Source organism: Rhincodon typus, chromosome 7 (genome assembly GCF_021869965.1).
Source record: "Rhincodon typus isolate 14 chromosome 7, sRhiTyp1.1, whole genome shotgun sequence".
NCBI lineage: Eukaryota > Metazoa > Chordata > Chondrichthyes > Orectolobiformes > Rhincodontidae > Rhincodon > Rhincodon typus.
In genome coordinates, this window is record NC_063338.1 from 62,327,443 (window position 1) to 62,352,811 (window position 25,369).

A 25,369-nucleotide genomic window follows, 5' to 3' on the forward strand; every position below is an offset into this window, starting at 1 on the left:
AGCAGGTCTGGCAGCATCTGTGAAGGAGAAAACAGAGATAACGTTTTAAAGGTGACCCTTCCGCACCAGACCCGAAACTTTAACTCTGTTTTCTCCTTCACAGCTGCTGCCAGACCTGCTGAGCTTTTCCAGCAACTTTGTTTCTGTCCCTGGCCAACATGTCTGTCTCTGGCCTGCTGCAGTGTTCTAGCGAAGCTCAACACAAGCTGGAAGAACAACACCTCATTTTCTACTCGGGGACCCTGCAGCCCTCTGGACTCAACATCAAGTTCAATATTGTGGTTGGTTGGCTCGCCAAGCTGGTTTGTTGTTTTTCCGCAGACATTTCATTACCCTGCTGGATAACATCATCAGTGCAGCCTCCGATGAAGCGCCGTTGTGTTTTCCCGCCTGCTGTTTGAACTTTGGAGTCCATTGAGCTGGATTATTTCACTTCCAGTTTTCCTTCGTGGTGGAGTATATGTGGGGTCGAGCTCTATATGTTTGTTGATGACTTTCTTCATGGAGTACCGTGCTTCTAGGAACTCCTGTGCTTGTCCCAGGATCTTGGTGTTGTCCCAGTCGAAGAAAGCACATACAGCCCGACCCCATCTCCACTCCACTGTGAAGGAAAACCAGAAGTGAGGTAATCCAGCTCAATGGACTCCACAGTTCAAATAGCAGGTGGAAAAACACAACGGCACTTCATTGGAGGCTGCACTGATGATGTTACCTAGCAAGTAATGCAATGTCTGTGGAAAAGCAATGAACAACCTCAACGTCCACGACCTACAAATCTACTCTAAATCAAGTTCAATAATTTTAGGGCCTAAACTCTCCCATGTCCCAGCCCCTTAGCCCACACACCAGACCTTGTTACCACATAGCCTGTCATTACACACTACCTGTTATTAGTCACTAATAGTCCCCATTAACAACTATTCACCCTCCCAGCCTGATCGTTATCAACTCTTTGTCTGTCCAACTGCTCTTCTCTCTCTTTAGGCTCTATCCTATCGTTTACTCTCTACCTCCTCCCCCTCCCCTTTTTTCTGCAATATAAAGTGACGTTTTCCCAGCTACCATCAGTTCTGAGGAAGGATCACTGGACCCAACTGTTTTTTCCTTCACAGATGCTGTCAGACCTGCTGAGGTTAAAATCATCCCTTTCTGTCTAGAGTCACATGACAAATTTTCAAAACTGCAAAGTACCAGTTGCTGGTGAGAAGAGGTCATATTGTAGCTCAGTCACTGTAAGAGAAATAATTGAAAATCAGAACAAAACTACTCAGAGGACATTTCATCATCTCATAACTACTTACCTCACTACAGAACAAATACGCTTTAGGTAAGGGCATTCAGTTTTCAGAGTTTCTGTAGTTACCAGAGGGTTAGTCATCCCATTCTACAAGGCTTAGAAGTCAACCGTAGATGAAAATATGATACCGTAGAACACTCTTGCAGTTGAGCTGAAACTTTTGCCTGGGCAGTCAGGCAGAACTCAAAAGTTTGCAATTTTATTTTTGAGGTATTGCATAATCAAAACAACAAGGCACAAATGAGTAGTTAATTGGACAGCTGCTATCATTTTATTTTTCTTATAAAGTTTACAGTAAAGCCAATAATGAATTCAGAAATATGATTAAATGTTAATAAGTGATACAAATTACCATACCTTTAATAGAAAAATTAATCACAAATGTAACTACCATTAAGGCAGTTTGTTATATAAAATATTATCTCCTCTTATGAATTATGACAAATCAAATTAGTCAGTGCATTTTTCTACAGTTGCAGACTGAAGATCAAGCCATTTTTAAAAGGTTAGATTTTAATTCATGCCATACTTTTCCTTCAGCTCTTTAACTTTTGAGATGTACATCGCCATTGCCTCTTCTTTACTTGTTCCTATTTAGATCAACAACATTTTTAAAAATTGTCTGCAATCTTTAAAATCATTTACAAGCAAGTTTTTAGTTCATAAATGAAAACACTTCATAATTTAATTAATACAATTCTGCTAATAAAAACTTCAAAAACAGCTGCAGAAAACTCAATCAAAATATCAGCATTTTTACACGATGCTGCACTTTTACATAAAAACGGTCAAACCTTTTCCCGAAATGGGGTATCTAGATTTAGATTATGAATTCTAGGCTATAATGCTTGTACTTATTTTAAGTTCTCTTCCTCTTTAATAAGAGCTGCCATAATAGTAGGTTACATGGGATCAGCTAACAAAGTATAGCAGACATGAATCCAAAAACTTTGAACTATCATTTGACATTTACAGGACATATTTAATTTCTCACAATCTCAAATTTTACTAGTGACTCTTGATAGTCAGAAGTCAAGCCAAATTTCAGATGAAAAAGAAAGCTCATGTTATTGCTTTATAGATAAATGATAGACAGTAGCTATTTATGAAAATAATTAATATGGATTATGAGTAGTACAACATGAAGAGAACATGCTTCATCTGACATGGCATAATTGACAGACTACTTCAAACCCTTTCTAGTTGCTGTACATACTTATGTTGGTTAATTAGAAAACTTCATTTTCGTATAATTTATACTTTATAGAAGTTTATATCTATAGAAACAAATTTATTTAAGAATTTTTGCACAAACCTTTACGTGCATTCCATGCATCCCACTTGGCCTTTCCTTTAAGATCAAATATGCCAGGACGATCTGGGAAAATAAAAGTTATTTTAATAGACGAATCGCAGTTCAACTCCAAGTGATATTAGTACTGAGCTTTATCATTAACAAACCTGTATTCACATCTCCAACAGTTGCCTGTTTGTATAGACTGTAGACAGTCAACATTTCATCATCAGATGGTTGTGATTTGAGTTGTTTAACCTCTTCTGCTGCCCTTTCAAAATCACCCTAAAATAGAAAGAAGAATTCAGATGATAACAATTATAAAGATATGATTGTCAACTGAAGTCCTGTCCAACATATTTGTTCCAAGGAAGGGTCACTGGACCTGAAATGTCAACTCTGATTTCTCTTCACAGATGCTGCCAGACCTGCTGAGTTTTTCCAGCAACTTCTGTTTTTGTTTCTAATAATTATCCCCTTTTGAAGAGATCAAACCCAAGCAAGTAATCATATCTCTGTAATGAATACAATTACAGGAAATACATTATTAATATAATCTATTTAGAGACCAATAACAAGCTGGGTCTCATCCCTCCTTTCTCCATTGTTGCACATTTGTAGCCAGCTCATTCTAAGAACACTTTGAGCATTTTTAATTCCGAGTTACGTCTGCTGCAGAAACGGGAAACAAGAAAACTCTGAAGCATCTAGTCAGTAATTTAGTAGCTTGGCGACTTTCAGCCCTCGGCTCTTATAAGAAATACGCTTCATGTAATTATTTTGCTCTTTCATCTCAGTTCCTTGTAGTGGGTGACTGAAGTCATAACCGGATTATCAAATGCAACTCCTTCACAATATTCAATTGATAAAGATGGTAACTGAACAAAGTAAAGATTAGAGGTTTTAATAAAAATTATAATCAGTTCTCATTTGGCAGTTAGCTCAGTGAATCACAAGCAACAATATTGAAATAGATTTTGTGATGTGGGATTCAGATATGTTTTAACTTCTCTTCAAAGGAAATTGATTTGTGATTAAGCTGAGAAATACTAACTTGTTAACGATAATATCTTGTAAAGCATCAGACTCTCAACCTCTTTTCTCTTTATCCTTCATGCTCCATTCATGACTGCACACTCAAGTAATCTTCCCTCCCATTTCCTTACCACAAGCTTTGGGTATTCCTAAGCATTCCTGCTCTCTCTCACAGGCAAATAAGTTTATAGCTTCCCTCCTTTTTTTTGCATCTATTGAAGATGCTGGATCATTTTGAGCAGCAACCTCACAATATATATTAATGAATTGGATGAGGGAACAAAATGTAACATCTCCAAGTTTGCAGATAATATCAAGTTGGGTGAGAGGGTGAACTGTGACCAGGATGCAGAGATCCTTCAGCATGATCTTGACAGGTTGGGTGAGTGACCAAATTAATGGCAGATGCAGTATAATTTGGATAAATGTGAGGTTATTCACTTCGGAAGTAAAAACAAGGCGGCAGATTACTGCCTGAGTGGCTGTAAATTGGGAGAGGGGAGCGTGCAGCAGGACCTGGGTGTCCTTGTGCACCAGTCGCTGAAGGTAAGCATGCAGGTGCAGCAGGCGGTAAAGAAGGCAAATGGTATGTTGGCCTTCATTGTGAGAGGTTTCAAGTACAGGAGAAGGAATGTGTTGTTGCAGTGAAACAGGGCCTTGGTGAGGCCACACCTAGAATATTGTGTTTTGGTCTCCTTTTCTGAGGAAGGATGCTCTTGCTCTCAAGTGAGTGCAGCGAAGGTTTAGCAGGCTGATTCCGGGTCTGACGTATGAGGAGAGATTAACTAGGTTGGGATTGTTTTCATTAGAGTTCAGACGAATGAGGGAGGGGGATGGTTCTCATGGAGACTTATAAAATTCTAACAGGACTGGATAGGGTAGATGCAGGCAGGATGTTCCCAATGGTGTGTGTGTCCAGAACCAGGAGTCACAGTATGAGGATTCGGGGTAGACAATTTAGGAAGGAGATGAGGAGACGTTTCTCACCCAAGCAGTGGTGAGCCTGTGGACTTTGTTACCACAGGAAGTAGTTGATGCCAAAACATTGACTGTACTCAAGAGACATTTGGGGGCGAATGGGATGAAAGGTTATGGGGAGAAAGCAGAATTAGGCTATTGAGTTGGACAATCAGCCATGATTCCGAAGAATGGCAGAGTAGGCTCAAAGGGCTGAATGGCCTCCTCCTGCTCCTACCTTCTATGTTTCTATGTTTAATTGCTTCATCCACTCTCAACCTTCTGACCAACTGGGAGCTCTCACCAACTACTGCTGACTTTATGGACACTGCTAGCAGATCAGCTGTCAGCACAGTTCCACACATTTCCTTCCAGAATGCCCTTTCACTTGTGATAAGGGCCCTGCCATCCACCAACTTATTGTGGATGATCACATTGACATTACTATTTTAACAGAAACTGCTTGAGTGATGACACCCAATGAAACCTCCTTAGCAAGCTACATCTCCCATCAAGTATCCCGTCAAAACTGAGGCAGCAGCAGTTCAGTGCTTATGACAAGATCACATCTTGGCTTTATCCACAGGTCCTGTAACATTATCTCTTTCTTAACACATCTGCTTATTCTCAACTCTCTCAAAAATCATCATTCAGTACCGCCCTGCCAAGTACAGTATAAATGCTATCACCGAGATCTCTTTAACAATTCCTTCCTCCACCTCTGCTCCAAATTACATTTTGTTTTCAACAATTTTTACCTTGAACTCAACTTGATGTTGTCCCTCATGAATTCACTCCCCTTTTATCCTCCATAACTGTATTCCATGTAAATTTTCCTTATACTCCACTACCTTTCTACCTCACTTTAGACTTCTAAAAGGCTTTTTAAAACTCTGATATAATTCGTGATCCCTTTACCTAGCATTTGTCTTGGTTTCATTTTCTTCTGTAAAGTTTCTGTCAAAATGCGACTTTTGGATGTTTCAGTACATTAAAGTTGCGAGGTAAGATGTTGTTAGTAGTTGCTGACAGCACTATTTATGACTGAACACCAACATCTCAATGTCCCTTTCTACCCAAACATATAATCAACCTCTGTCTTGAACATACTGAAAATGTGACCATCTAAAATCCTTCAGGGTAGATAATTCCAAAGACACTCAACCTCTAGCGAACAAACTTTTCAAAATAATTTGCCAACTACTTACTGAGACAGTACTCCCATCTTCTAGATTCCCAATGTGAGGGAAACATTTACTGAGCTGCTACGATGCCAAGCCCTTTAAGAATTTTACATGTTTCAACTTTCTCATCCCTCTAGGGAGATATGATTGAGATTTATAAAATTGAGGGGCATAAACAGGGTAGACAAGAAACAACCTACTCCCTTGGGATCAATGAACAGGGACACAGATTTGAAGCTAAGGATCAGGAGCTTCAGAGGAATTGAGAGGAAAATCTTTTCACCCAGAGGGTGATGGGAATCTGGAACTCTGCCTGTAAGGATGGTAGAGGCATAAGCCTTCATAACATTTTAGTAGTATTTAGGCATACACTTGTGATGTAAAGGCATACAAGACTGTGAGCATAGTATTGGAAAATGGGAGTTGAATAGTTAGGTGGTTGTTTTTCACTGTTACAAACTTGATAGGCCAAAGGGTCTTTTCCTGCACTGTAGACCTCTATGACTCTGTCACCTCAAAATAACTTTATGGTAATAACATTAAAGGAGTCGTCTATAATTCTGCATATTCATTTATATTTAGCAGTGTGGCCGATGCATTTCCGTTTATGACTGTGTTCGGTGTGGGGGATAGTACGCTATGGTACCTGGGCCAATAATAAACGTCCGCTGTTAAATGACAAGGATCTTTTTCGCAACAATTAAAAAAAAAGTCCGCTCTAAAGTTAAGGTTCATTTCATTTTAAGGCATTTCGATGCACCTTTCCACTAATCGCTTAATATCACATTTTTCCAATAAAGGAATTCTGCTTACTGTTAGAGGAACCCGTAACGTGAATTTTATTGTGAATTAATCCCTGTATTGAGATGCCTATTTTGATTCTCCAATTTGCAGACATCCCGATGGGATCTAAGTATTGGCTTTGCCATCCGCAATGGGGATCATTTAAAGAGAGACGAGCCCATTCATTCGAGGGCGCCGAAAATTCCCTACCTTTTAAAAACCCACATATACTTTGAACAGCAAACGGGGATAAGAACACAAGAACTAGGAGCAGGAGTAGGCCATCTGGCCCTTCGAGCCTGCTCCGCCATTCAATAAGATCATATCAGATATCAGAGTCGCCAGGGGTACTGAGGCTGATGCAGGTTTTGTCCGAGGATAGCAGGCTCAGTGATTAGCAGCAGTGGGAGAACCGTGATACATAGCGAGCACGAGTACAGGGCGTGAAACTCTCAATCAGAGCTGGCCCAGAAACTGCCGCTTCACTCCCTCCACCCGCAGGCTGGGAGCCAGCCAGGTTAGACCGCACAACCGTATGACCCATCAGATTTTATAATCGCACAACTATCTCCACCATTGGAGGCCGGCCGGAGTCTACCCGCCGCTTCTTTTACCTGTGCCATTACTGCTGCTCACGCAAAGCCGCCACTCCAACTGCGCGCTCTCAACACAATGTGCGCCGGCGCCGAGCCCGGGTGCGCTCACCGCCACACCGCGTCCTCTGATTGGCGGACCGAGAGGGGCAGCACGCGTGCTTACAGACGTAACCTCCACCGCCGCGGTGCCAACCTGGTCCCGCCCATTCCACGTCGGGAGCGTGCCCTAGCCCCTCCCCTTCCATCCGGACCATGCCCACTCCAATTGGATAGACTTGCCGCGCCCATTCCAAATGTCCCGCCCTTCCCACCAAACCAACGGGCCACGCCCCTTCCCTTCTGTCCGCGAGATCAGAATTTGTTACTGATAGCGTGATTCATGCTGACCTGATGAGGAGCATCTAAATTCATTGGAGCAACACCCATCACCAAGTTGAAATACTGCACAAAACCTCCTAGGGAAGGAGGCACAGCTTGAGTCCATCTTACAGGAATTTCCTCTCATTCTATTTCACTGCATGGAAATTTCCTGTAGTGGTCGTTCATGCACATGCTCCACTTCCTGTCTTTGCTTCCAGGCCTGGCTCACAGTGATGCTGTTGCAACATGAGTTGTGTCAAATTGAATTTTAAGGGACTACATCGTCGTCCAGGCTGCTTTTAATTTTTGCACCCTGAATGAATGCATGTGCCACATCTATAAAAGGGTGAGATGTTGCAACCTTCATTCAATCTTTGAAACCAGTATTCTGGAACAGGTAAATGTGGTTATTATAGTATATTTTCTTGTTTTTTTTGTGGGATGTAGGCGTCGCTGGCTGGCCAGCATTTGTTGCCTGTCCGTTGTCGCCCTTGAGAAGGTGGTGGTGAGCTGCTTTCTTGAATCGCTGCAGTCCTCTTGCTGTGGGTTAAACTCACAATGCAATTAGGGAGGAAATTCCAACATTTTGACCCAGCGACAATGAAGGAATGGCGATATATTTCCAAGTCAGGATGGTGAGTGACTTGGAGGGGAACTTGAAGGTGGTGGTGTTCCCATATGTCTGATGCCCTTGTCCTTCTAGATGGAAGTGGTCGTGGGTTTGGAAGGTGCTGTCTGAGGATCTTTGGTGAATTCCTGCAGAGCATCTGCTGCTACTGAGCATCGGTTGTGGAGGGAGTGAATGCTTGTGGATGTAGTGCCAGTCAAGCGGCTGCTTTGTCCTGAATGGTGTCGAGCTTCTTGAGTGTTGTTTGGGCTGCACTCATCCAGGCAAGTGGGCAGTATTCCATGAAGCTCCTGACTTGTGCCTTGTAGATGGCGGACAGGCTTTGAGGAGTCAGGAGGTGAGTTACTCAATGCAGTATTCCTAGCTTCTGGCCTGCTCTTGCAGCCACTGTGTTAATGTGGTGACTCCAGTTGAGTTTCTGGTCAATAGTAGCCCCCAGGATGTTGATAGTGGGGGATTCAGTGATGGTAACACCATTGAATGTCAAGGGACGGTGGTTAGATTGTCTCTTATCGGTGATGGTTATAGTCTGGCATTTGTGTGGTGCGAATGTCACTTGCCACTTGTCAGCCCAAAATTGCATATTGTCCAGATCTTGTTGCATGTGAACATGGACTGCTTCAGTATCTGAGGAGTCACGAATGGTACTGAACATTGTGCAATCATCGGTGAACATCCCCACTTCTGACCTTACGATAGACGGAAGGTCATTGATGAAGCAGCTGAAGATGGTTGAGCCTGGGACACTACCCTGAGGAACTCCTGCAGAGATGTCCTGGAGCTGAGATGATTGACCTCCCACAACCATGACCATCTTCCTATGTGTCAGGTATGACTCCAACCACCGGAGAGTTGGCCCCCTGATGCCCATTGATTCCTGTTTTGCTCAGGCTCGTTGATGCCACACTGAGTTGAATGCAGCCTTGATATCAAGGGCTGTCACTCTCACCTCACCTCTGGAATTCAGCTCTTCCAAGTTTGAACCAAGGCTGTAATGAGATCAGGAGCTGAGTGGCCTTGGTGGAACCCAAACTGGGTGTCACTGAGCAGGTTATTTCTGAGCAGGTGCTGCTTGATAGCACTGTTGATGTCACCTACCATCACTTTACTGATGATCAAGAGTAGACTGATGGGGCGGTAATTGGCCGGGTTGGATTTGTCATGCTTTTTGTGTACAGGACATACTCGGGAAATTTTCCACATTGCCAGGTAGATACCAGTGTTGTAACTGTACTGGAACAGTTTGGCTAGGAGAGCGGCAAGTTCTGGAGTACAAGTCTTCAGTATTATTGCCGGAATGTTGTCAGGGCCCGTAGCCTTTGCAGTATCCAGTGTCTCCTACCGTTTATTGATATCACGTGGAGTGAATCAAATTGGCTGAAGACTGGTATCTGTAATGCTGGGGACCACTGGAGGAGGCCGAGATGGATTATCCACTCGGCACTTCTGGCTGAAGATGGCTGCAAATACTTCTGCCTTATCTTTTGCACTGACGTGCTGGTCTCTTCCATCATTGAGGATGGGGATATATGTAGAGCCTCTTCCTCCACTGAGTTGTTTAATTGTCCACCACAATTCACGACCTGATGTGGCGGGACTGTCGAGCTTAGGTCTGATTCCCATTGGTTGTGGGATTGCTTAGCTCTGTCTATCACTTGCTGCTTTCAATGTTTGGTGTGCAAGTAGTCCTGTTTGGTGGCTTCACCAGGTTGATACCTCATCTTCAGGTATGCCTGGTGCTGTTCCTGGCATGCCCTCCTGCACTCACCATTGAACCAGGGTTGACCCCCTGGCTTGGTGGTAATGGTTGAGTGGGGGATATCCCAGGCCATGAGGTTACAGATTGTGCTGGAGTACAATTCTGCAGCTGTTGATGGCCCACAGCACCTCATGGATGCCCAGTCTTGTGTTGCTAGATCTGTGCAAAGTCGTTCCATTTAGCACGGTGATAGTGCCACGCAACACAGTGGAGGTTGTTCTCAATGTGAAGGTGGGATATTTTTCTTTCTCGTTGGTTCCCTCACCACTTGTTGCAGACCCTGTCTAGCTATGTCCTTTAGGACCCAACCAGCTCGATCAGTAGTACTGCTGCCGAGCCACTCTTGGTGGTGAACATTGAAATCCCTCACCCAGAGTAGATTTTGTACCCTTGCCATCCTCAGTGCTTCCTCCAAGTGTTGTTCAACATTGAGGAGTACTGATTCATCAGCTGAGGGAGGATGGTATGTGGTAATCAGCAGGAGCTTTCCTTGCCCATGTTTAACCTGAAGCCATAAGACTTCATGGGATCCGGAGTCAATGTTGAGGACTCCTAGAGCAACACCCTCCCGATTGTATACCACTTTGCTGCCACCTCTGCTGGGTCTGTCCTGCCAGTGGGACAGGACATATCCAGGGATGGTGGTGGTGGTATCTGGGTCATTGTCTGTAAGCTACGATTCTGTGAGTATGACTATGTCAGGCTGTTGCTTAACTAGTATGTGAGACAGCTCTCCCAATTTTGGCATTAACCCCCAGATATTAGTGAGGAGGACTTTGCAGGGTCGACAGGGGTGTTTCTGCCATTGTCTTTTCCAGTGCCTAGGTCGATGCAAAAGCTTTAGACATAAATGCAGTGGTGTTTAAAAATTGGCATTTGTTATGATCCAAATGACAGTATTTCTGGACAAATCAATCCCAGAATTAAACCTGGTTTGATAGATCAGATGTTTAATTTGCTTATTTAATTAAGGTGGTTGATCAGTGTAGCATGTTCATACAAGACAGCTGAGAACTCAAAAGAAAGAAGACGAAAACAAAGCCATTACAATTAGAAATATCTGAATACAAACATCAAAGTCACAACCTGATTCCCAATACCATCAGCTACAGAGACATAAGTCCAGAGATATTACACCCCTGTTTCACATCGTTAGATTTCTAATAATTTCTTCCAAGTTCTTTTCCGTGAACTGTGGAGACAATTTGACGATTCCTAATTGAATCTACTGTCATGAACTCTTCACAAATCTAAAAGCCTAAACTTCTAATAACTTGCAGATTTATATCCAAATTCCCCTGGAATGGAAATTGCACAAACTAGACATATCTGCTGGGGAAACTGGCTTACTTGAACTGTCCTAAACTCCTACTACAAGAGGAACTAATTACAAATTACATATACACATTTGCTGATGATACCACCATAGTGGGTGGCATCTCAAACAATGACAAGACAGGGTACAAGAAAGAGACAGCTTAGTGGCATGTTGTAAAGACAACAATCTCTCCCTCAATGTCAGCAAAACAAAAGACCTGGTCATCACCTTCAGAAAGGGACTGGAGTACTCACCCCTGTCTGTATTGATGGTGCTGATATGGATGTGGTTGAGAGCTTCTAACTCATAGGAGTAAATTCCACCAATGATTTATCCTGGTCCATCTATGTCATTGCTACAGTTAAGAAAGCACACCAATACCTTCACTCTCTCAGAAGACTAAGGAAATTTGGCAAGTCCACATGACCTACTGATTTTTATAAATGCACCATAGAAAACACCCTATCTGGATGCATCACAGCTTTGTATGACAACTGCTTTGCCCAAGACCACAAGAAATTGTAGAAAGTTGTGAACACTGTCCAATCCATCATGAAAAACAGCCTTCCTTCCATTGACAGAGATAGTAGGAACTGTCAATGCTGGAGAATCTGACATAACAAGCTGTAGAGCTGGATGAACACAGCAGGCCAGGCAGCATCAGAGGAGCAGGAAAGCTGACATTTCGGTCTGGACCCTTCTTCAGAAATGGGAGAGGGGAAGGGCACTCAAATAAGTAGAGAGAGGGGGAGGCGAAGATGGAAGGTGGATAAAGGAGCAGATAGATGGAGAGAAGATGGACAGGTCAAGGAGGCCATCCACAGATCCCTGACATTAGCAGGACAGTTAGGTAAGGTGATCAAGAATGATGCAAAATAATTCCTGTATCAGTCAATGATTGAAATATAAGAAACTAAGTTAGAACTGTATAAAACACTAGTTAGGCTTGGATACTTGGCCTCCCCATCACAGGGAAGATTTGATCACAATTGATGGGATACCGAGAAGATTTAAAGTGACTTTGTCATTGAAAACTTTTAATGATGAAAGAATATTGGATTGTCTCAGGTTGTTTTCTTCAAAATAAATGCATATAAAATTATGAGAGTTCTAAATTGAGCGGATAGGAAGGACATATTTATGTCAGCAGGAAATTAATAACCAACTGGGATTGATCTGAAGTAATAGGCAGAAATATTAGTGAAAAAAGGGAGGAGTTTTACCTAACGTGTCGTGTTCGAAAGATTGATGAAAGCAACAATAAGTTCATAAAAAAATCTTGTGCTGAATTAATAGTCGCTAGTAATAGGAGCACTTTCTGTGAGTTCTGTTTTGTTTGAGGACATTGGGGCAATCCACCTTATGGTGTTGTGGCATACACAATGTAATGGGAATATTACGGTAAAGTGGAGATTGTGCAGTTATTAGAAGGGGTGCGGTAAACGACTTCGGGGTGTTCACACAGAAGGGTGGGGGCAGAGTAAATCTCGCGGGATTTGGATCGCACGCGAGTGCGCAGGTGTTGAAGGTAATTACTGATGGCGGTGGGGCTTAGTGCGTGTTGGGGAGCCAGACAAGGTATAACAGAATTAAACTCAAAAAGAGAAAGTTTGTGTGTATGTAAAGCATATATATATGTGGGGATCATGTTATTTTACTGCCTCCTCCCGTTTCCCGCTCTGGTCTGCAGCTGTTTTCATAAATGGTTGATTTCAGGGAACAGGATTGGGAGGAAGGAGGGGGTCAGTATTGGGAAGAAGTCAGAGGACGTTTGTGAAAAAGAGGTTGAGAATCAGCGTCGCAGCTCGTCCCCCTGAGTGACATTCATTCACTGCTTAGGAATTAGGAGCAGGATTCCTGGTTTTGGCCAATATTTCCTCTCCAGGATGTGAAATGTTTGATCCCTGCTGTAGTCTCGGCCTTGTTTTTTTTTCAAGCAGCGAAACCATCTGGAGAGCCATCTGCGATAGATAACCAGCAAGTGAAATGGTGATGGCGAGTTGCTGACTGAAACCATATCCTCATGAGGATGTGGTCTTTCAGTTCGACTTATTGAGTAATGTTATTGAAAAAGTCAGGTAAATTGAGCTGTGTACTTTGGGTTCCATCAACGTGGGATGAATGGGGCACCCAGGTTTTGCTAGGGCAGGCTCAGTTTTAAGCTAAATGTCCTGGTGTCCTCATAATAGTTTCTTCAAAAATATTTCTAATATTGCAGATTTCACTTTTTCCCCATTTATTCTTGGGTTTCTGATGAATTTCAGCTGAATTTAAGTTTGTTTGTGTTTGTGTGTGTGTGTGTGTGAGGTAGAGCTGCAGATTTTGTCTTAGTCGGTGCAGTGCCCTGCAGTTTGACATGACATTTTTCTTAAAGCACTTCTTGCTGAAGTAGGAAGAAAATGGGTCGTGGGAAGGTGGAAGCACTTGTCTGAGTTGTTTATGCCTGCAGAAAGTAATTTTTGTTTTTTGGAAGGGTGTGCATGGAGGCGCTTGCAACTTGGAATAGAAGAAACTGGATCAATTTATGGCCAAGACAACAAGGTGCAGAGCTGGATGATCACAGCAGGCCAAGCAGCATCATAGGAGCAGAAAGGCTGACATTTCGGGCCTAGACCCTTCATCAGAAATGGGGGAGGGGAAGGAGGTTCTGAAATAAATAGGGAGAGAGGGGAGGTGGAGAGGAAACAGACAGGTCGAAGAGGCGGGGATGGAGCCAGTAAAGGTGAGTGTAGGTGGGGAGTTAGGGAGGGGATAGGTCAGTCCAGGGAGGATGGACAGGTTTTGGGATGCGGTAGGGGGAGGGGAGATTTTGAAGCTTGTGAAATCCACATTGATACCATTGGGCTGCAGGGTTCCCAAGCGGAATATGAGTTGCTGTTCCTGCAACCTTCGGGTGGCATTGTTGTGGGACTGCAGGAGGCCCAGGATGGACATGTCGTCTGAGGAATGGGAGGGGGAGTTGAAATGGTTCCCGACTGGAGGTGCAGTTGTTTATTGCGAACCAAGCGTAGGTGTTCTGCAAAGCGGTCCCCGAGCCTCTGCTTGGTTTCCCCGATGTAGAGGAGGCCACAACGGGTACAGCGGATGCAGTATACCACATTGGCAGATGTGCAGGTGAACATCTGCTTGATGTGGAAAGTCTTGTTGGGGCCTGGGATGGGGGTGAGGGAAGAGGTATGGGGGCAGGTATAGCACTTCCTGCGGTTGCAGGGAAAAGTGCCGGGTGCGGTGGGGCTGGAGGGGAGCGTGGAGCGTGGAGCGTACAAGGGAGTCACGGATTTCACAAGCTTCAAAATCTCCCCTTCCCCCTACCGCATCCCAAAACCAGTCCAGCTTGTCCCCGCCTCCCTAACCTGTTCGTCCTTCCACCTATCCCCTCCTCCCACCTGAAGCCGCACCCCCATCTCCTACCTGCTAACCTCATCCCGCTCCCTGGACAGACCTATCCCATCCCTAACTCCCCACCTACACTCACCTTTACTGGCTCCATCCCTGCCTCTTCGACCTGTCTGTTTCCTCTCCTCTATCCACCTCCCCCTCTCTCCCTATTTATTTCAGAACCCCTTTCCCCTCCCCCATTTCTGATGAAGGGTCTAGGCCCGAAACGTCAGCCTTTCTGCTCCTATGATGCTGCTTGGCCTGCTGTGTTCATCCAGCCGTACACCTTGTTGTCTCGGATTCTCCAGCATCTGCAGTTCCTACTATCTGATTCAATTTATGGCCACTTTACTTGTTTCGACTGGTGTTCCTTCTGAGGAACTGAAAAAGGGAATCTGAGTTATATACTATACTTGGATACATCATGCTTATTCCCCTCATCTAATTTATTAATATAGATTATAAAAAGCTAAGGCCTGAGTACTTAACCTGTTCATTTACGATCCATCAACTTGAAAATGTAAATATTTATTCCTACACTCCTGTTTTCTCTTTAGCCAAGCATCAATCTGTGCTAAAATAAAACAAAGAACTGTGGATGCTGAAGATCTGAAATGAAAACACATGGTTGGAAAAACTTAAGAATCTAACCGTAACTGGACACAGTGTTAACACTATTTTCTGTTCACGTGCTGCCAGACCTGTTGAGTTTCTCCAGTAATTTCTGTTTTTGTTTTCATTCTGCATTAATTCACTTTATTTATTTATGAAGGACAATAAAGGAGTGGTAGGCATCTCAAGATGCTAGAAATACAGTATAATTGTTCACTTCTTATTTGTACAAAGCTGTATCACTTCATTATAATTTGACATTCATTTCTTCTGGATCTTGCTGGGTAAATTCACGTTTAAGTTTCGGTACCTGTATCAGGGCTAGGACACTTGACTCAACTTCCTTATTTTTAGAAACTTGTGCATCAGAGAAATGCACATGTATCTGGATGGTACAATGATAAAATTTTAGCTTCTGTAATCTCTTTTTCTCACTCGGATTCACTTGCTAGTGTTACATTAAAAACTTCTGACATACAATAGGTAAAGTACTGCTAAATTAGGTAACTAATTTACAAAAATCTCAGTTCCAGTGACCAATCTGAATGATGATGCCCTAGCCAAGCTCTACCTGTACAGCTACAACGCTGGCATATACCTCACATCATGAAAACTTAACCCTGTGTGTCAAATAGGACAAATCCAACCTCGCCAAAACCCTCAATTTATCAACAAAGTGACAAAGGGTTGCTGACAGTGCGATCAAGGAGCACTTGCAAAGGAATAACCTGCTCACTGACACTCAGTTTGGGTTCTGCTTGTACAAAAGAGCAAGGCAGCATTCAATGAATAAGGCATTATGGAGCCCTAGCTTATTGGAGCCAATGTGAATGAATGAAAATTCTCAGCTGCTTCATATCATACCTGGCAAAAAAAAAAAATGGCTGTGGTTGTTGCAAGTCAGTCATCTTGGCCTCTGGCCACAACCTGCAGGAGTTCCTTATAGTAGTGTCCTTGGCCCGATTAATGAATGGCCTTCCTCCATAAGATCAAGAGTAGGGATGTTTGCTGATAACTGCACTGTGTTTAACACTGTTAGTGACTCCTCAGATACTAAAGTAGCCCTTAATACAGCAAGACCTGTTTTTTAAAAAAAAAAAATTGCGTTGATAAATGGCAAGTAACGTTCATGCCACACGAGTACCAGTCAATGATCTCCAACAGATGAAAATGAAAACCTTCCCTTGATGTTCAATTGCTGAATCCCCTACTATCAGGAACTTGGGGTTTCCCACTGACCAGAAGCTGCACTTGTCTAGCACATAGGTGGCTCAAAGAGTACTTCAGAGTCTAGGAATTTTGCAGTATGTGGACTCCAACTCCCAAGTGTCTGTGTATCAACCATCTACAAGAATGAATATATTTCTACCAACACTTTTGTAGAGTCTTAGTTTCACAGATGTCTACAGCACAGGAAAAGGTTCTTCGGCCCATTCAGTCTGCACTAGTTAAAAATAAGCACTTAGCTATTCTAATCCCATTTTCTAGCACAAGGCCCATAGCATTGTATGCGTAGGCATTGAGAATGCACAGCTAAATACTTCTCAACTATTACGAGGGTTTCTGCCTCTACCACCTTTCCAGTCAGTGCGTTCCCGATTCCCACCCACTTTGTAATGCCGAAGTGCATCAACTTACACATGGATTTTGGATTAACTTCTGTTGATCAACCCATCTGACCAGCCTGTCTATATCCCCTTGTAATCTAAGGCTATCTTCCTCTCTATTTACCACCTTACTGATTTTCATATCGTCCACAAACTTACTGATTGACCCCTGTGTTCAAGTCCTCAAGAGGCTTGATGCCATTCAGGATGAAGTAGCCAGCTTGACTGGTACCCTGTTCACCACCTTCAATATTCATGCCCTTCATCACAGTGACAGCAGTGTATGCCATCTACATGATGTATTGTAGTAACTCATCAAGGCTCCTCTGACAGCGCTTTCCAAACCTCTACCACCTGGAACGACAAGGCAATAGATATGTGATAGCTAACTTCCACCTTCTCAAGGATGATAAATGTTAGCCTAGCCAGCAATGCCAATATTACCATGAACCAATTTTTGTTTTTAAAAAAATAGACTTTTTTAAAAAAATTGAATCATTGCAAACAGCCATGCCAATGAAGTGACAACAACTATACTATACTGATTTGTACCCTATCTTCTTTGATCTTTAGTCTCAGTTACACTCAGCGCCACATGATGCAGAATATCCTAATGTACTCCTTGATGAGCTCTCTCTGGGCTTGCCATGTAGATTGTTGCTTTTTTCTGTTCCTAACGGTGTTTACGTGGTTAAATTAATTGTAGAATCCCTATAGTGTGGAAACAGGCCATTCGGTCCAAAAAACCCACACCACTCCTCCGATGAGCATCCCACCCAGATCCCGTATCCTTTCCCTGTAGCTCTACATTTTTGATATCTAATCTACCTAATTTACACATCCCTGGATACTGTGGGCAATTTAGCATGGCCAATCTACCTAACCCGCACATCTTTGGACTGTGGGAGAAAACTCTCTCAGACACGGGGAGAATGTGCAAACTCCACACACAGTCGCCCACGGGTGGAATTGGACCTGAGTCCCTGGCGCTGTGAGGTAGTAGTGCTAAGAACTGAGCCACCGTGGCGCTGACAGAATGTGCAAACTCCACACAGACAGTTGCCCAAGGATGGAATCGAACCTGGCTCCCTGGCACTGTGAGGCAGCAGTGCTAACTACTGAGCCACCGTGCTGCCCACATGTTGGCCAAATCTCAGGATTCAGTCTTATTACTGAATCAATTTTGAGGACTATCTATTAATGCATTTCGTGTGTTATGTTCTGTTGTAGCCTCAAATGATTGTCTAAGCTGCAGAAAAACAGAAATTGATGTTTTTGAATATATAAAAATGTATTTTCATGATGAAAGGCTTCCTGGTATTCAAATGTTAAATTTGAACTGTGCACAAAATTCTCTTTGTCATCACAGGTTAACTCAATTATTCCTTTGCAATTCATAGGCTCGACATATTAAAATTCCTGGTGCAACACATGTCTCCTGAGAAAATAACTGTCACAATTCGTTTGGTGCGGTCCTTTGAACATCGCAATTTCAAACCTGTGGTCTACCATGATGTTAATGTAGATCAAACTGTAAAGGAATTCCTTAACTTTCTCCAGAATGGTGAGATAATCGGCAAGAGATATAAATACCTGTTTGTTCTTCATATTCAACCTGTTAAGTTATTTTGTTTAACAAAAAACAGAAACTTATAGAAGTACTTGATCAAGTTTAGCAGCATCTGCAGAGAGAGAAACAAAGTTACCATTGAAGGTCCTGGCCTTTCATCAGAACTGGGCAATTTTAGTAATGTAATAGATGGGTTAAAGACCAAAAGTCTGATATGATAGAGGGTAGGAGAGATTAAATGACAAAATGAATGATACTATTGACACAGTATTAATGGGGAAACTAATGTACTACTGCATTCTACCTTAAATTGAAACCTTGTCTGTTTTCTCAAATGGATATGCGATTTCTTAGCTATCTTGTGGAACAACAGAGGAGTTCTCTCTGACCATAGTTATTTCTCAACCAATATCACAAAAAACAGACTATCTAATCATTAAAATTAAATTTGCTATTGTCCTGCCAAACCTATTTCATTACTGTTAGTACACAAATTGGTAGCCATCCAGCAGTGATTATACTTGAAAATACTAAAATGAGTGTAAATTACTTCTCAGGTTGTGAAATGTGCAATAACTGAGAGTTTACCTTTCATTTAATATATACAAATTATGGATATTAAGATGCTGAAAAAAATGTCCAAACCTGATGATACCAAACTTGGAGGTGTGACAAACAGTAAGGATACCAATCAGCTGCAAGATAACGTAGGCTGGAACGGACAGACAAATGCCTAATAGAATTTAATACAGGGAAGTGCGAGGTAATGTGTTTTGGTAGCATTGGTATGAAGAGGTAATATATACTTCATGGTATAATCCTGAACAATGCAGATACAGAGGGTCCTGGGGTTTCATGTACCTAAAATATTTGAAGGTGCAGGACGTATTCAGATTAGAGTTAGCAAAGGGATCTTGGACTTAATAAGTAGAGGTACTGAGTGCAAAAACAGGAAAGTTATAATAAAACTTTATAATACTCTGGTTAAGGCCATAAGTATTGTACCCAGTTCTGATTATGACCGTTTAGGAAGGGTCTGAATGTCCTTGAGGGTGCAGAGGAGATTTACAAAATTGTTCTCAAAATATGATATGGTCAATGAGTTTGCAGATGACACCAAAATTGGAGGTATGGTGGACAGCGAAGAACGTTACCTCAGAGTACAACGGGATCTTGTTCAGATAGGTCAATGGGCTGAGAAGTGGCAGCTGGGGTTTAATTTAGATAAATGTGAGGTGCTGCATTTTGGAAAGGCAAATCAGGGCAGGACTTACACACTTAATGATAAGGTCCTGGGGAGTGCTGCTGAACAAAGAGACCTTGGAGTGCAGATTCGTAGCTCCTTGAAAGTGGAGTCGGAGATAGTTAGGATAGTGAACAAGGTGTTTGGTATGCTTGCCTTTATTGGTCTGTGCATTGAATATTGAAGGAGTTGGGAAGTCATGTGGCTGTAAGGGATATTGATTAGGCCACTTTTGGAATACTGTGTGCAATTCTGTTCCCTTGCTGTAGGAAGGATGTTGTGAAATTTGAAAGGGTTCAGAAAAGATTTGCAAGGATTTTGCCAGGGTTGGAGGGTTTGAGCTATAGGGAGGGCTGAAGAGGCTTTGTCTATTTTACCTGGAGCATCAAAGGCTGTGGGCTGACCTTACAGAGGTTTATAAAATCATGAAGGGCATGGATAGGGTGTATAGCCAAGGTCTTTTCTGCAGGGTTGGGGAGTCCAAAACTAGAGGGCATAGGTTTAAGGTGAGAGGGGAAAGATTTAAAAGGGACCTAAAGGACAACTTTTTCACACAGAAAGTGGTGCAAGTGTGGAATGAGCTGCCAGAGGAAGTAGTGGATGCCAGTATAATTACAACATTTAAAAGGCATTTGGATGGATATAGGATTAGGAAGGGTTAAGAGGGATATGGGCCAAATGCCAGCAAATGATACTAGATTTATTTGGGATGTCTGGTTGGTGTGGGTGAGTTGGACCAAAGGGTCTGTTTCCATGCTGTACATCTCTGACTCTATGTGGTAATGTAGCTACAAGAACATTATGAGAAGCTGGCATTTTTTTGGAGCCAAGATGGTTTGGGTGAGATTTTATAGGGTCTTATTACTCTGTGACAGCTTTAGATAGGGTAGACGAGTGAAGGCTTTTTGTATTAGCCGATGATGCAAGTATGACACAACATGCATTTTTAAGCTCTGAGGAAGGGTCACCGGACATGAAACGTTAATTCTCATTTTTCTTCACAGATGCTGCCAAACCTGTTGAGCTTTTCCAGCAATTTCTATTTTTGTTTCTGACTTACAGCATCCGCAGTTCTTTTGGTTTTTCTTATGCATTTAAGTTGTTGCGTTTGTGATGTGAAGATGTGAGGAAGAGCTTTTTATGCAATGAATGATAATGAACTGGAACTTGCTGCCGAAAAGGATGGTGGAAGTTGAAATGATCTTAACAGAAATAAATTTTCTGGTGTATATGGTAGGAATGACTGGATTACTGTGTAAGATAACATGGACTGAATGGGCTAAATGTCCTCCTATGTTTTGACTACGGTTTCTTACTTGATGAATCTTCTGTATTCAAGTGCTATTTCCTTTATGCTAATTGTAATTTGTCATGTTCCCATTCAGGTGAAGTTATATTTTTGTCATCATTGAGCAACGACTGCAGCATACCCAAACATGGTGACTGTTTTTTATTTGATAATCTGCATCAATGTTATGTAGAAATGTTTGTCTTTGCTTTCCACAGATTTATCTTCAAAACCTGGTCTTCCACCACCTTTTAAGAAATACACCTATGGTATGTTGCATTTGAATTGAAATAGCTCAATTTAGCTGCCATTTTAATCATTAGAAAATATTTTCATTTATGTAAGGGTTTCATTAAAAATAATTGCCTGGATATTCTGGTGGCTAGATAATCATTTCTGCAATGTAGTTGGGAATTGCATATTAGTAACCTGCGGAATCCTTATTGTGGCAACGAACACTTAGAAATATCCATTTAACTCGGTGGTTCCACTGCAGGAAAGTTAACTCTTACCCAGGAAATGTTGGACAATTTTGAAGCCTAGTTTAAATCCTACATAAATTGCCACATGCCCAAGTACACCTCTCCCAGACCCCACCCCTAACACCGAACCCAGATTATCCCCCTCTCCGGATGCACCTACCTTCATGCTTACTTTGCGTACTTAGCCTTTCACAGGGCTTTCATAGTGGTTGTCTGTACTGCTAGACATTTCAATCGTACAATACTGCAACTAATACTGTGAAAAAAAAGTCGTGGTTCACTTCCCTTGACTATCTTGCACTATGAGAGACTTGTCAGATTTAAAGTACACTGAACATTTCTGAAGGAGACATAATTGGAATGCAGAGCTCTTTCTTAACATTTTAAAAAAAAAGTGGAGGGAAGTGTCAGTCTGATTATGATTGCTACTCCTTGAAAAATCTGGCCCAACATAATTCATTTAAGTACCATTTCAATGATTCTGAAATACCATAAAGTGTGACAATCAGCCTCTACATTATCGTTCTGTAGATAACGTTTGAATATTTCTAGCCATGAGATACAGTTCCCAAGTGTTATAGCGGTCAGTCTTTCAACTTTTGTTTTTGAGTGGTGTTGGTCATGGTACTACATGTTCCTGCTGTCGCAGATGACTGGCAGTTATGTCTTCCCTCTAAATCATTAATGATGAATATCATATACTATATTAGCCAGGCTGGTATCCGCCTTCCTTCTAGTTTTAATTATCTTCCTTGTGCCTGCTCCTGAGTTTAGGAAGAGCTAAGAAAGCTGTGAAGCACCGGTGCTATTGTTTCAGTTTTCTGAGCACTCTTGTTTGAGGGAAAGTAAGTAATTATGATTCAACTAAATAATTCAATTATTATTATGTGATCCAGTCTGATATTCTCTAGCTATTTGTAGTTCCAGCTTGACTCTCCCAAGCTTTAGAGGGATAAACCAGAATATTTTTGTGTTTACAAAAGGATCCGACCCCTAAATCTAACACCAGGTTCACTGAGTGGTGAAAACAAGAACAGAGAATGAGAAATCTATAATGTTAAACACAGGTTGAGAAAGCAGGGACAGAATCGTCCAGATCTGGTTTTCTTTTTATTTCTGAACAGAGTAACTTTTACTAATTTTATAATCTCTCTGCAGATACATTAAAGATTATTCACCAAGCACATGGAGCAAAGGTATATTTAAATACTGAAGACCTTTTACATTTTTTTAATTTTTGTTATTTAAAATTTTAATACAACTAATTGTAATCCATGATGCACTAACACAAAAAATTACTGCACTTGATTGTACATTAATACAAAACCAAAATTTCCTTGCATATTAGAATCTTACAAAGACCTGCACTGTATATATGTTTATATACAATATATATATATATATTCCGTTTTATACATGGCAACTAACAACTTTGCAAACTGATCCTAGTTCAGTTTTAAAGATGTTAAGGTTTTAAAATGCTATATTCTTGGACACACTGACTATTTTATACAAAAAAGAAATCAAGGTTATTAGTTTTTACTGTGCACCCCTGGACCTCTTCATTCCTGTATGCCATTTAGACTATTATTATCCAAGCAGTATGTGGTTTCTTTCTTTCTTGTGGCAAAATGCTTCACTTTATAATTCATGAAAATTAATTTACCATTTATACACCCACTCTATGTGTTGACATCTATGTATAACATCATTTCGAAAGCTGCCTTTAGTAGGCAACTTTCCTGCTGCAAATGCATAAGAGTATTTTAATTCTGGAAGTGTTTTTGTTTTGGCCTGTTCTCACCACTTATGAATGATAGCTTTCATAAGAAACCTGATCCAAATTTTAATCTTCTGATCCTAATTTTTGGAATGTAGTTTCTACCTTCTATTTTCTTTCAGCACTCTTATTTTTTAACATTTTTGTTTGAAGAGATGTTTATTTTCACTTTCAAAAGCACAAGGCTCCAAAAACTGTTGAAGAATAATTAACTAGTGTTTAAATGAAGGTTAGATTTTACTAATTTGTAATAATGGCCAATATCAGTTCCATAAGTAATCCAGCAGCTGTGATAGTAATTATTGTAATATTTAACTTGACATTAGTTCAGTTTTTAACCTTGTTTTGACATTTTTGGAAGAAAGTTAGTCCTACATTCTAATTGCTGTTATTGATAATACAGTTATTTTCAGCAGTGATCAGTTCATGTCATGCTTCTATTGATAAAACTACTATTGCTATAGTTGACAATCTGTAGTAAGAATTCCCTTTTTACTTCTATTAATCCAACACCACCTAATTTCAGTAATATGAGAGATTAATACTGCTTTCCTGCATTTTGAAGGAGAGACATTTAAAGCCCCTTTGAGATTGGCTCAGCTTGTTCAGATCCCTCAAACAGAAAATTATTTTCTTGAAATTCAATGTTACAGAAATGTTCTTACCAAAATTTTAGAACTATGTTCACTGAAGTTTAGAAGAATGAGTGCGGATCTCATAGAAACCTACAAAATTCCAACAGAACATGACCAGGTAAATACAGGAAGGATGTTCCTAATGACTAGGGAGTCCAGAACCAAGGGTCACAGTTTAAGGAAGTGGGTTGGCCTGAGGTAAGGAGAAATTTTTTTCACCCAGAGAGTGTGAACTTGTCGAATTCTCTGCTACAGAAAACGGTTGAGGCCAAAACATTGAATGTTTTAAAGAGGGAGTTGGATATAGTTCTTAGAGCTAAAATAGCAAAGGATATAGGCCAAAAGTAAGACGAGGGTACTGAGATGGATGATCAGCTGGTGCTGTTCACCTAATGGGACAACATCCTTTCATTATTTCATCCTTTCAAGAGCGAACTATGTGGTAAATGGAAAAGCCCTGGGGAAAATTGCTGCACAGAGAGATCTGGGTGTTAAGGTCCATTGTACCCTGAAGGTCGCTACGCAGGTCAGTAGAGTGGTCAAGAAGGCATACGGCATGCTTTCATTCATCGGACGGGGTATTGAGTACAAGAGTTGGCAGGTCACGTTGCAGTTGTATAGGACTTTGGTTTGACCACATTTGGAATACTGCGTACAGTTCGGGTCGCCACATTACCAAAAGGATGTGGATGCTTTGGAGAGGGTGCAGAGGAGGTTCACCAGGATGCTGCCTGGTATGGAGGGCGCTAGCTATGAAGAGAGGTTGAGTAGATTAGGATTATTTATATTAGAAAGACGGAGATTGAGGGGGGACCTGATTGAGGTCTACAAAATCATGAGAGGTATAGACAGGGTGGATAGCAAGAAGCTTTTTACCAGAGTGGGGGACTCAATTACTAGGGGTCACGATTTCAAGGTGAGAGGGGAAAAGTTTAAGGGAGATATGCGTGGAAAGTTCTTTTCACAGAGGGTGGTGGGTGCCTGGAACGTGTTGCCAGCGGAGGTAGTAGAGGCAGGCACGATAGCGTCATTTAAGATGTATCTAGACAGATACATGAATGGGCAGGGAGCAGAGGGATACAGATCCTTGGAAAATAGGCGACAGGTTTAGATAGAGGATCTGGATCGGCGCAGGCTTGGAGAGCAGAAGGGCCTGTTCCTGTGCTGTAATTTTCTTTGTTCTTTGTTCTATTGACGCTGGAAGATGATGTTGAAGTGCATTCTTGAATTGCTTTTGGTATTTCCATAGTTTTGTTATTGTAGAGTTTTGGGATTTTAACTTGGTGTCTATGAAGGGATTGTGATATACTTCTAAGTGTAACTGGAGGTCAATTTACAGGTGATGGAGTTCCCATATGACTGCTTCCTTTGTCCTTTTGGGCAGCATTGCTTTAGGTTTGGGAAGATGCTGTTCAATTACCCATTGTGAGTTGTAGTAATGGATCTTGTAGATAATAGACCCTGTGATGATTACGCACTTGAGAAGGGAGGAAATATTTTTTAAAAATCTTATTGATAGAGCACCTTTAACATACCAAAATATCACAGAAACATTATAAAGCA

The 25,369-nt window shown here is 41.7% G+C and overlaps 2 protein-coding genes across 6 annotated transcripts in view; one reads left to right on the forward strand and one right to left on the reverse strand.

The window, feature by feature from the left end:
* Positions 1-25,369, forward strand: part of c7h2orf76 (chromosome 7 C2orf76 homolog) — a 65,184-nt gene that overhangs the window by 34,092 nt on the left and 5,723 nt on the right. For 2 of the 5 annotated variants that reach the window (XM_048598856.1, XM_048598858.1), the window contains exons 4-6: positions 18,209-18,372; positions 21,128-21,178; positions 22,550-22,587. In XM_048598856.1, coding sequence (XP_048454813.1) covers positions 18,240-18,372; positions 21,128-21,178; positions 22,550-22,587 — 222 coding nt within the window. In that variant the 5' untranslated portion in view covers positions 18,209-18,239. Of the gene's footprint in view, positions 1-7,490; positions 7,904-12,651; positions 12,790-18,208; positions 18,373-21,127; positions 21,179-22,549; positions 22,588-25,369 lie in introns of those variants that run through there. The other 3 variants (XM_020519980.2, XM_020519979.2, XM_020519978.2) reach the window with 3 other exon arrangements.
* On the reverse strand, positions 1,546-7,298 carry dbi (diazepam binding inhibitor (GABA receptor modulator, acyl-CoA binding protein)). The gene is made up of 4 exons (XM_020519974.2): positions 7,165-7,298; positions 2,759-2,876; positions 2,613-2,675; positions 1,546-1,887 (listed from the first exon to the last, which is right to left on the reverse strand). Exons 1-4 carry the CDS (start codon positions 7,171-7,173, stop codon positions 1,811-1,813), a joined length of 267 nt encoding a protein of 88 aa, XP_020375563.1. The 5' UTR covers positions 7,174-7,298; the 3' UTR covers positions 1,546-1,810.